This window comes from Cheilinus undulatus, linkage group 23 (genome assembly GCF_018320785.1).
Source record: "Cheilinus undulatus linkage group 23, ASM1832078v1, whole genome shotgun sequence".
In the NCBI taxonomy this organism is placed as follows: Eukaryota; Metazoa; Chordata; class Actinopteri; order Labriformes; family Labridae; genus Cheilinus; species Cheilinus undulatus.
In genome coordinates this window covers 11435708-11448280 of record NC_054887.1, presented here as the reverse complement: position 1 = coordinate 11448280, position 12573 = coordinate 11435708, and the positions used below count along the sequence as shown (strand labels likewise).

The 12573-nt window shown below is 39.5% G+C and overlaps 2 protein-coding genes across 2 annotated transcripts in view; one reads left to right on the top strand and one right to left on the bottom strand.

Annotated features, from left to right (window-relative positions):
- Nucleotides 1-6578, top strand: part of slc26a5 (solute carrier family 26 member 5) — a 26013-nt gene extending 19435 nt beyond the window's left edge. The window contains exons 15-18 of the mRNA XM_041780462.1: nt 1696-1797; nt 3427-3633; nt 3787-3841; nt 5029-6578. Coding sequence (XP_041636396.1) covers nt 1696-1797; nt 3427-3633; nt 3787-3841; nt 5029-5192 — 528 coding nt within the window. The 3' untranslated portion in view covers nt 5193-6578. The remainder of the gene's footprint in view (nt 1-1695; nt 1798-3426; nt 3634-3786; nt 3842-5028) is intronic.
- psmc2 (proteasome 26S subunit, ATPase 2) lies at nt 6551-12573 on the bottom strand. Its single transcript, XM_041780463.1, has 12 exons — nt 12410-12573; nt 12071-12108; nt 10275-10356; nt 10018-10117; nt 9580-9711; nt 9401-9473; nt 9154-9249; nt 8863-9027; nt 8684-8771; nt 8358-8560; nt 8116-8212; nt 6551-6813 (listed from the first exon to the last, which is right to left on the bottom strand). The coding sequence occupies exons 1-12, from the start codon at nt 12477-12479 to the stop codon at nt 6656-6658; spliced, it is 1302 nt and encodes a 433-aa protein (XP_041636397.1). The 5' UTR covers nt 12480-12573; the 3' UTR covers nt 6551-6655.

Below are 12573 nucleotides of genomic sequence, written 5' to 3'. Positions count from 1 at the left end.
GGTCCAGACAATTGATGTTAGTAGTCTCACAATTAGTGAAATGGGGATTCCCTGAGTGTAGTGAATATGTTCTAAGTGATTGTAGCATAAAGACACTTGTGTCTGAAAGGTGTAGTCACTGGTTAATCATCCTTCCTGGCTACCATTATACCTTGAAAACAAAAGAAAATTCTAAGCAACTCAGAGAAAAGTCAGGGGATGGAAAAAAAATTCCAAGGCACCATTGGCTACTCAGAAGGAGTTACAAGCTTCAGCAGCTGAGATGGTAGAGACTCTGCATACAGCTATTGCCTTGGTTCTTCACCAGTCAAAGCTTTATGGGAGAGTGTCAAAGAGAAGGCCAGTGTTGAAGAAAACTCATTAAATCTGGACTAGAGTTTGCCAAAAGGAATGTGGGAGACTCTATGGTCAACAGGAAGAAAGTTTGTTGGTCCAATGAGACCAAAATGGTGCTTTCAGCCATCAGACAAGACACTTTGTTTGGTGGACAGCAAACACTGCACGTCACTGCAAACACATAATCCCCACTGTGAAGCACGATGGCCAACAGCATCGTGTTGTGGGGATGCTTCTCAACAGCTAGCCCTGGAAGCTTTTTAATGGTAGACTCTGAGCTGCGATTGCAGCCAAAGGTGCATCTACTAAATACTGACCTGAGGGGGTTGAACATTCATGCAGTTACTTGTTTAACATAACATAATTTATTTACCTGACATCTCTTTGTAAAATTAGTTTTCAGTTTACCATTGAATTAGTGTGTCCTTTTTGTTCTCCAGGCAGGGGCAGGGCAGACATTATGACCTCAGATACAAAAGATTGATAATATTTGTAGTATTAGAAATCTGTTTATTCATTATTTTAATTGGTCTATGAAACTTGAAATGAAGTTAGTATTTACAGACATTGTTTATACGAAAGCTATAATTATATTTAACCAGACTCATGTATCAAGTAAATGTTTGAACTGTATGCAAACAGTTGTAGTGTAGCGTAATGTCAACTGAGTGTAATGAACTTGTGATTTGAAGCAGATTCCCTTGTATAAACCTACTGCAGATATTGTTTCAACATCTGCTTTCCAATGTCAAAAGGTCCAATTATATTTTAGTCATCTGCACAGGTGCATGGAATTTGTATCCTTATAAAACAAATGTCCTAAATTAAATCTCTTTTGGTTGACGTTCCTGTTTATTGCAAAATTTTGTAACACAAGTGTTACCTTAATAATGACATTATTATAGGGGTGGCCATCCTGACATGCTTTATTCTTTAAATTAAATATTTTGTGTTTCTGCTTTATTTTACAGTAGTCATTTACAATAAGTTAACGTAAAAAGGGTTAGATAGCATCACTCACTTTATGAAATACTTCACTCAAAATTCAATGGTCATAGCAGGTGAGCTGCATGTGTGAAGGCTAATTGTTGACAGCAACATATCGAAGCTATCATCCTGATATCCAGGAGTAAAGGGTTATATCAGCAGCAAGAAGCTGTGGAATCAAGGACATACATATCACCATCCAGTGCCTATATCAATCAGATCAATAAACATGAAACAAAACCATTTATAGAAAAAATACTATAACATAATTTGTATTTCCTCTTGATAAGGTTCACATTTGTAACAGCCAAAGTAAACATAACACACACTGTTTGTCTGACATGATTGCTGTTCCTGTTGTTATTTTTACAGACTGGAGTAAACCCAGAGGATTTACAAGCTGGTCAAAAAGCCAAAAAGAAACAAGAGAAGGCAAACGGGAATCACAACTCTCCTGTGAAGATCTGTGCAAAGGTGAGCCCTCCTCTCCCTCAGAAAGAACACGATGTTCTCCGTCAACTTTGTTGACAGTATAAATATGCGTCAGGCTGCATGTGTCTGTCATGACGAACTTTGTTGAAGTCAGGGAGAGAGTGAAAAACTTGTTTCCAGGACTGTTGCATGTGGCGGGGCGTGTCTACATCAGCAGCTCAAAGAATCTCAGGATTGTCATTGTCAGTGAAAAAAAGACATCGTCACCATGGTAGCTAGATAAACGAACTGTAGCTGTATGTGTGGTTGCTTTCAAACCTGCATATTTTCACACTAATTTTGACATCACAAAGACCATGACTGTTGTGATCATCAGAGTAACTCTGTGACTGTGTGATCATCTGGGTGACTCTGTGACTGTTGTAGTCATCAGAGTAACTCTGTGACTGTTGTGATCATCAAAGTAACTCTGTGACTGTTGTGATCATCAAAGTAACTCTGTGACTGTTGTAGTCATCAGAGTAACTCTGTGACTGTTGTGATCATCAAAGTAACTCTGTGACTGTTGTAGTCATCAGAGTAACTCTGTGACTGTTGTGATCATCAAAGTAACTCTGTGACTGTTGTAGTCATCAGAGTAACTCTGTGACTGTTGTGATCATCAAAGTAACTCTGTGACTGTTGTAGTCATCAGAGTAACTCTGTGACTGTTGTGATCATCAAAGTAACTCTGTGACTGTTGTAGTCATCAGAGTAACTCTGTGACTGTTGTGATCATCAAAGTAACTCTGTGACTGTTGTGATCATCAGAGTAACTCTGTGACTGTTGTAGTCATCAGAGTAACTCTGTGACTGTTGTGATCATCAAAGTAACTCTGTGACTGTTGTAGTCATCAGAGTAACTCTGTGACTGTTGTGATCATCAAAGTAACTCTGTGACTGTTGTGATCATCAGAGTAACTTTTTGACGGTTGTGGTCATCAGAGAAACTCAGTGATTGATGTGATCATCAGAGTAACTCTTTGACTGTTGAGATCATCACAGTAACTCTGTGACTGTTGTGATCATTAGAGAAACTCTGTGACTGTTGTGATCATCACAGTAACTCTGTGACTGTTGTGGTCATCAGAGTAACTCTGTGACTGTTGTGATCATCAAAGTAACTCTGTGACTGTTGTGATCATCAGAGTAACTTTTTGACGGTTGTGGTCATCAGAGAAACTCAGTGATTGATGTGATCATCAGAGTAACTCTTTGACTGTTGTGATCATCACAGTAACTCTGTGACTGTTGTGGTCATCAGAGAAACTCTGTGACTTTTGAGTGATCTTCAAAGAAACTCTGTGACCTTCGTGATCATCAGAGAAACTCTGGGTCACATTCAGACAGTGTCTTATAGTCTGCATGAAATATTTGGAGAAAACAACAAAATCCTAAGATTGTGTTCCTTTGACTTCTATTTTAGTTTCTGTCGTGTAAGTAGTTTAGATAGCATTTGTTTTTTAATGGTGTCATATCAAAATTCAACATTTGGTATTGTGACTATAGACAGTCACAAAAAAAAACCAGGCCATAATTTAACATGATTATCACTTGATTAACACAAAAGGACCACTTTTTACACATGCTATTTATTGAAGTGCTTTAACTGAAATATGTCCTTGTTTCCAGTATAGGGAGGCGGGAGTGACCCATGAAATTTTATCCGAGAACCATATGGAGGAGGAGCAGAGAAATGGTCAGCTCGGAGACCGATACAGCAACACAGACTTAGAGGAGGCCGCCTTCCTCAAACCTCTGAGTGGTGTCCATTCCATCATCCTGGACTGGACGCCCGTGAGCTTCATCGACTCTGTGGGAGCCAAAGCCATCAAACAGGTTCATCGATCCATTTCAATAAAAGCTTTTAAATCATCAGATGTAATGGGAGGTTGTGCTTCAGTATCTAGAAAACCTGGAAAATAGTTAACCAATATTCAGCAAGTGCAAATGTTGGCCTAAAGTTAAGTGATTGATTTTCTGTCTCTGCAGCTTATTAAAGAGTACCAGGCTGTGGATGTCAAAGTTTTCATAGCTGGCTGCAACAGTAAGTATTCTGTATTATTTCTTTCTTCTGTTTGTTTAAAGAAGAACTGCAGGCAGGAGACAAACTGGTAGTTATTTAAAACAGAAGTACAGAAACAACTTCTGGGTTTATTAACATTCAGTTTCCCCTTTTTAAGTAACAGTTGAACCTGAATCCATTTGTTTGACTTAGAGTAACATCACTGGTGTTTACAAACAAAAGACTGAAACTTTGAGTAACTCCAAAGTGCTAAAGACAGCCTGTTCTTCCTCATGAAGATTAGGCAAATTCCCATGAGAACATATGCAAATCAATGACTGTTTTAACCGCCTTTTTTTTTTTTAAATTTGTATGACTGCTACAGTGAATCACAGGATTGTTTGCCATAAAAACAATAGGGGAATGTAGTGTCTGTGGATGCCTGCACACATTTTATACTGTCTTACAGTACTGTGAAAAAGTATTTGCTCCCTTCCAGGTTCCTTTTTTGCACTTTTGTCGCACGTAAATGTTTCAGATCATCAAACATGTTTTATATTGGACAAAGATAGCCTGAGTAAACACAAAATTGTGTTTTTAAATAATGATTACATTTATAAGGGGAAAAAGCCATCTAAACATACATGGCCCTACGTGAAAGTGTGGTTTAAGGTCTGTTATGCCATATGAACTGTTAATAGCGTTGGATACATTCACTGTATAAAGCATTCACAGAAATAACTTCAGTATTTAACCAAATAGAAATTGGATTTATTTAGAAAAGCTACTTTTTTCAATCTGTGATAAATATCAGTGGACTTCACAAATTTTTGGTCCTTCCCCTATAAAGCTGTGAATCAGACGTCACAGGACTATGCTTACAGGTAAAAGACATAACCAGTAGCTCTTAGAACACATTTAATCAGCTGAGGATCTGTACTGACCACGCAGCTATTGACATCTATCAGTCTGGAAAGGGTTGCAAAGCCATTTCTAAGTCTTTGGGATGCCACTGAACCACAGTGGGAACAATTATCCACAAATAGAGAAAACTTGGAACAGTGGTAAACTTTCCCAGGAGTGGCCGGCCTACCAAATTGTTCTAAGAGCACTTCGGCGTCTCATCCAGGAGGTGCCAACAGGCCTCACTGGACTCAGTTAAAATTCTTTGGCTGGTTTTGTGAAAATTTTGAACCCAGATTTATGTTGTGTCTCCTGTTGTCTTAAAGGAACCCTACTCACTGAGCTCGACAGTCTGCAGTTTTTCACTGGAGTCGTGACTCCAGAGATGGTCTTTCCCACCGTCCACGATGCCGTGCTACGATGTCTACACTCAAAACCCCGCCCTTCAGCTGCTCCAACCAATGAAGTAACGACTGCCAGTGAATCCTGACTTGGAGGGCCAATTTAATCTCTGATATCCAGCTGTTTGAGAGCAATCTCTATCTATCGATAACTAAGCATCATATAGAGATGAACTGAACAGTCATTCATATTGAATAGAGGAGTGTTTGTTAATTTAAAGTGCCACTAAGGTAGTTTAATGAGGCTCCTGGCCAATCTGAAATTCAGTACTGAGTTTCAATCTGACATTCCCATATCTGCATCCTCTGAGGTTGTTTAGAGATGTACTTTTAAGGCTTTTGTAGAAAATCTTCATTGCTCTTATGCTGAAAAATCAGACCGGATGGCTGCTGCTGTGGTCTGAGTGACCTTATTAGGATGATTTATGTAAAAGTGGAAACTGACCAGAAGCTCCATGTCATTATAATGCTCTTCAAGAATTGTAAACAGTTACTGAGAACATATTTTGATGGATATATTTTCTGCTGTATTTTTGTGTACATGTGTATTTAAGCCAGTAAAAGCACTATCTTGTTGTTACAGTATATTGCAGAATGAGTGCAACACTAATGTAGTATTATACATGCTGCCAGTTAAATGTAAAAATACTGCAAGTGTTTTCTGATGGTGTGTTTCCACCATGCTGTATGGTTTGGTTTATACAGTTTGGTCCAGTAAACCCTGATCATGCTTGTTTTCACAGCCACTGTTCATCCAGCCCTGCTGCTAATGATGGGAGTCTCAGCTGTTTTCAGAGATCCAGATCATGTGACTAAGCTCAGCAAAAAGAGCCAGTCTTTCGGCTCCCAGATAGCTCTTCATTTGGGACTATAATGGACAAGGTTTGCTCCTTACAAGATATTTTGAGACTTATTACAGAGTCAGAATAATTTATTTGCTGTTTATCTTGGATCAAAGTATCAATGTTGCATACTCATATACTTTGTACTCATAAACCATGAGAAATTCTGACAAATCCTAGGGCGTTTTCAATGCAAATTGGATATTTTGGCTCACTTGAAATGCCCCTATGTAAACAGACCAAAGTTGGCAATATTATGCAACAATTTAACAAATTGATCCATGATTCAGATGGTAACAGTCAAACTATAGTTTTGTCCATACTCATTTGTTGCATGGAAGTCTTTCCACCAATAAACAGACCGCAGTGAGTCTAGATCCTTCTTTAGGTCTTTAGGGTACCAAAAAAGGACGGTACAGTTTGGTCATTTTGGAACTTTCCCAACTTTAGACCCTGGAAATGCTAATAACTACACACCATACTAAACCAAACAGCTTGTTGGAAACCATTTTCTTCTCTGAAAAGTTGTGCTGTTACTCTCTTACACAGGATGCCTTTACAAATCACAGGTACGGTTTGGTCCTTGTACAAACCACAGACTCAAATCTGGAATAAACTTTATTTTTAAGTGAACAATGACAGAAAAGGACTGTATTTTTTACTTGTTTGACAGTAAAAAGCCAAACAGGATTCTCTCTCACACACACTCTTCAGTTGTAGGTCATGTATCTCGGGGTGGCGCTGAACTTAGCGTAGGACTTGATGACCTTGTTGACGGCCTCTAGGAAATCCTTCTCGGTGGCGATCTTCCTGCGAGCTCTGATGGCGAACATGCCGGCCTCTGTGCACACGCTGCGGATCTCAGCACCTGGAGAGGAAGATGCACATTGTCAAGTTTTTGCATGCACAGCACTTTTCAGGGCCAACAGGAGATGGTGTACAGAGGTTGGGTTATATGTGGAACTACAATCTTATGTTTGCAAGTTTTTAGGAGTTGGATAAAATGCTTGTGTGGTCTTTTTATAGTGAAATACTTCAAAAAGTTATTAAGATCTGAGTATTGCATTGACTACAGTCCTAATAGTCATCTCAATCTGGTTGAACTTAAACATAGATGCAATAGAAGTGGTTAGTGATGAATAATAAAAAATCCCCTTAATGTCTTATCCCTACATCATTAACATTCATGACCTTTATGAAGAAAAAATGTCCTTTAACAGCTTTGTTTCAACTAGCTATTGACTTTATTTTTAAATTGTTTTAACTTCATTCACAGAGAGATTTGCCTTGACAGTCGGGAGTGTTACATGGCTTCTTTTAAGTTGCTTAAACATTGGTAATATGTTGCTACAGTGCACTCTTGTGGCCGTACCACAGAGCTACATGTTGTGACAAAATGCTTTAGGGCAAATTTTAGAGCAAAGGGAAACTAACATCCAAAGTGACGCTAGTAAATAATAATAATATTAAAAAAAATATTTTATGGTGTTAGCCTAGCCTAGCTACACACTAGATCAGTGGTTCTCAACTGGTCTAGGGTCAAGATCCACCACCACCTTCTTTAAAAAAAAAAAAAAATCCAAACCCAGGTTTCTCAGATTTTCAATCATAACCAAGTTATTTTTTGAATTGGTACTGAGAAGCCTTGAATTAGACCATGCCCAGGCATACCAGGCTAAAATTTGGGCCTACAATCATCAAGTGAATATCCAGCCTTAAAAGGACAATGACAAAGGCTTACAGCTCACTAAAATAAAAAAAAGTACACAAACTTAAAATATTAAAATACCACTAAACATCAGTCTAAAAAGGCTTGAAATATTTCACTTTCTATGAGATGAATCTAGAATTTATAAAAGTTGAACTTTATAAAAATCATGATTTTAAAAAATGAACTTGTACATGATATTCTGATTTTTCTGATGCACCTTTATGTCGTTTTTCCCTCACGTTGGAGTGATTCTAATGAGCTGCCTAACATGATTTATATGGACTCCTTATCTTACAAACATGCCATGTAAAGTTGTGGTTTCCATGGCAGTGAGGGAGTTTGTCCCAAAGCCAGCTGCTGTACTTAAAACCCTCCATCTTAACTCAAGCAGTCAAGAGTGAGAATGAAGAGGGAGCAGTTTGAGAAAGGCCCAAAGACGGGATTGTGTCTCAGTCTTACCGGTGCTGTTGGGGCAGAGCCGAGCCAGCAGCTCAAAGCGAATGTCTCTCTCCACACTCATGGAGCGGGCGTGAATCTTGAAGATGTGTGTGCGACCCTGAAAGGCGTGAAACAAAAAACTAAGCAACTTCAAAAGGTCTACAAAGCTAAGACTACATTCAAAGATCACAAAGTCTAACAAAGAGAAAAGAGATTGTCTAATGTTAAATTATGAGAATGTGTCTGTAGGTTTGTTAACTCACCTCCAGGTCGGGCAGGCTGAATTCGATCTTTCTGTCCAGACGCCCGGGTCTCATCAGGGCTGGGTCCAAGGTGTCGGGTCTGTTGGTGGCCATCAGGACTTTGATGTTTCCTCGGGGGTCAAAGCCGTCCAGCTGGTTGATGAGCTCCAGCATGGTCCTCTGGACTTCATTGTCTCCACCAGCACCGTCATCAAATCGAGCACCTGGCAGGTTCACAAACAATCGAATCAAGCTCTAGCGTTTTTAATTTTGGCCCTTAATAAGATTTATTTCTGTTTCTTTGCTTTTATCTTAAGAGGGCATTTAAGCCCTGGTATGAGCTTTACCTCCAATAGCATCGATTTCATCAAAGAAGATCAGACAAGCCTTCTTAGTCCTGGCCATCTCAAACAGCTCACGCACCATCCTGGCTCCCTGCAAACACAAAAACCCAGAGTTGATATTCAAATAGATCAGGATGCATTATCTCAAACGGTGGCTCCACTTTTCCAGCTGTGTTTCTCACCTCTCCCACATACTTCTGAACCAGTTCAGAGCCGATGACTCTGATGAAGCAGGCGTCCGTTCTGTTAGCCACAGCTCGGGCACAAAGGGTCTTTCCTGTGCCGGGTGGCCCAAACAGCAGCACACCTTTAGGAGGCTCGATACCCAGGTTGACAAACCTCTCAGGCTGAGGAAAAAGACAGACAGGATTGTCAATCAGGATGGGGATGGTCTTTTCTTAATTAACATGGTAGCATAGAAAAGCTTTGGCTGTGGCTTATCTGAAGGATTTTCTTCATTTTTAAAGACTTACATGAAGCAGTGGAGTCTCCACCACCTCTCTCAGCTTCTCAATCTGCTCCTTACATCCACCAACATCACTGTAGGTCACATCAGGCTTCTCTTCAACCTACAATAACAGAACAGAATAGGGTAATTCTGAAAACAGCAGAAGCCAACAATGGTCATTTTTTGTGTAATTTTAGTCAAATCTGAAAACCAGCTGGAAAAAAAAAGTATTCATACATTTCATAGGAGTGGGATCTTTCTTTGATTCATACCTGCATCATGGTGACAGTGGGGTCAATCTTAGGAGGCAGAGGAATGTGGATCTGGTACTTGTTTCTGTCAACACTGAAAGAGGAGAATATACACTTAATTAAGCCACTGGGTCAAGATCGTTTGAGATAAATGTGACTTTTAAATGATGAACAGACCAACCAATAACAAGCTGCCTTACCCGACTCTCATGCCCTCCTCTATGTCAGTGGGAGCCACCTGATCGCTCAGGTCCACTACAAACTTTGCAAACTGTTTGACGTTGATGATGTATTTGGGGTCCTCTGAGTCTGCGTTTATTATTTTTGTGCATCTGTTTGAATAAAAAACAGAAATAATAACAATAGGGTGTATAAAATGGATTTTCTTAACATATTTTTAGACAAAAAGCCATGACAGAAGCACGTCTTTACAGTGCAATGGAAGATGGTGAAATGTTGTCTACCACTGCACATTTTAGGACGTATCAAGAATCCAGGATTGGTCTATATCAGCTTCATAATATCAGCCAAATTACAAGTATTTTTTTCTTTACATGTCATTATTTGTATAAAAGACAAAAGTCATGTCCAAAAATATGGCTATTATAAACTAAATAGAAAGCCAAAGGTTTCTGTACCTTGCTACCTGCAGTGGCTGTTCACTCTGCAGTGTCTGTTTGTCGGCAGCCAGATCCCAGAGAGCTGGAGGAGCCAGGCCTGTGTCTGACTCCTTGATGCCTACAAAAGACAAAAACATAACAAAAACTTTCAATACAAGCAAATATCCATTTACAGCATTTGATAGCCTATATTACTGACAAATCTAAATAATGTCAAAGATCTCCCTCTGTCTGCAAACACACAACCTTTATATGAACTATTTATTTTCACTCACCTGTCAGCTCATTGATCTTTTTAAGCAGCTGCTGGATGTCATCTTCGACTTGTTTGATCTGTCTAGAGTACGTGCTTTGACCCTAATGATGAGTGACAAGTTAGAACAAATACACAGTAGACATAGGCATGCCTTCATGCACTCATAATGTGGCTGACTCCATGCTGTAAAATGGTATCAAGTATAATAACAGCAATATTACAGGTGCATCTAAAAAAATTAGAATATCATGAAAAGTCATTTTTCCTGCAATTTATTTCAAGAAGGGAAACTTCCATTTATTCTTCATTCATCTCATTACTTTTTCAATGTTGATGATTACAGCTTACAGCTCATGAAAGTAAAAAAATAGGAAAAATTCAGGAAGTATGCTCATTTATGCACTCAGTAATTGGTTGGAGCACATTTTGCACAAATTACACAGTGTGGCATGGAGCCAATCATTCCGTGGCACTGCTGGGGTGTTATGAAGCCCAGGTTGCTTTGACAGCAGCCTTCAGGGTCTGCGTTGAGTCTGGTGTCTCTCATCAGCAAACCAGTTTCTGGTTGTTTTGGCTTCAGTGAGCAGTTGCCAAGTACTGCTGAAAAAGGAAATCTGAATCTCTATAAAGCTTCTCAGCAGATGGAAGCATTAAGTGCTCTAAAATCTCCTGGTAGACGGCTGACAGGGTTGACGTTGGACTTGATAAAGCACAGTGGCCCAACATCAGCAGACAAGGCACCTTAACCATCATTGACTTTGTAAACGGAAAACACTGGATGTCAAGCACCTTGGACTCTCTGCCTCTCAGATCTTCCTCCAAACTTTAAGACTTTTTCTAAATGACATGCAAAATTTAGTTTCATCTGAAAACTGAACATTGGACCACTGATTGTTCAGTTCTTTTTCTCCTTAACCCCGGTGAGACACTGATGACACTCTCTGGGGTTCAGGTGTGACTCGACAACAAGAAGATGGCACTTGTAAGCCCATTTCCTGGGCACGTCTGTGTGTGGTGGTGCTTAATCCAACGACTCCAGCGTCAGTCCACTCCTTGTGGAGCTACCCAAAGTTCCTGAATCTGCACTGTTTGACAATTCTCTGAGGGCTGAGCCCATCCCTGTTGCTTGTGCACTTTTTCTTACTACACCTTTCCCTTCCAGTCCAGCCTGCCCTTTCAGCCTTGACCTTCTGTGGCTTACCCTCCATGTGAAGGGTGTCAATGATTGTCCTCTGGGCATTTGTCAAGTCAGCAGTCTTTCCTATGATAGTGGTTATAAGTACTAAACCAGAGTGAGAGAATGAAGGCTTGGGAAACCTTTGCAATTGGACGTTTCAACAATTTTCCCATATTTTGAAATTGTGGATTTCTTTTCTATTTTTGTGAGCTGCAAGCTGTAATCATCAAGATGAAAACAAAAGTCTTGAAATATTTCACTTTGTATGAGATGAATCTAGAATATATGAAATTTAACTTTCTGGAATAAATGTTGAGATGCACCTGTATATGAGTACGACGACAAGTTGACTAGGTTTTGGCACTGGTTTCAGTGCATCCTGAGCTCAAACTTATTTGTATGCAAATAAATAGGACAAGAAACAGCTTGCATATCCATAGACGGATCGTTTGAATTTAATAATCATACTCAATCACAAATTAACGTCAGTCCCAGGTCCTCTCGTTAAGAAAATCGTGATTAACTCGTATTGATAACCCAGTACAGTTACATGTGAATCGGGAAAGTCGTCACTTCCCGAATAAATGTAAATAACATCTTTTAAAACTGGACTTCCGCTCATTTAACTTCATACTTACATATGTTTTCAGCAGAGCGATATCCCCTTCATCCAAAGCTGTGAGGATGAAAACAACATGAATGAGTCCGCAGAATGACACTGTCACCGGGCCGTAAGCATCTATGTGAACCTGGCTGGTGTTGATCAAATATATAAATTAGATGCAATTAACGTTTATGCCCCTACTGATAATATCCTTACATATCTCATAACACAAAGCTTTGAAAAGATAGCGGTAAATAAGAAGAGACTAGTTTAACGGTCAGAGCTAACGCTAGCTGTGCTGCTAACATCGTTTCCTTTCAGTAGGGACTGATGTTTAAGAATTTATTCAGTTTTATTTAAGTATAGAGGTTACCTCTGATGGGTGAATCATCCTTCTCTTCTTCCTTAGTCTTCCTTTGGTCTTCTCCTAAATAATCCGGCATATTTAATCTGTTATTAAATCGTTTATCACAAAAATACCGAGCTTCTTCACCGACCAAACTGAACCATTACACAGCAGCTTTGAGCTTCCGGTTA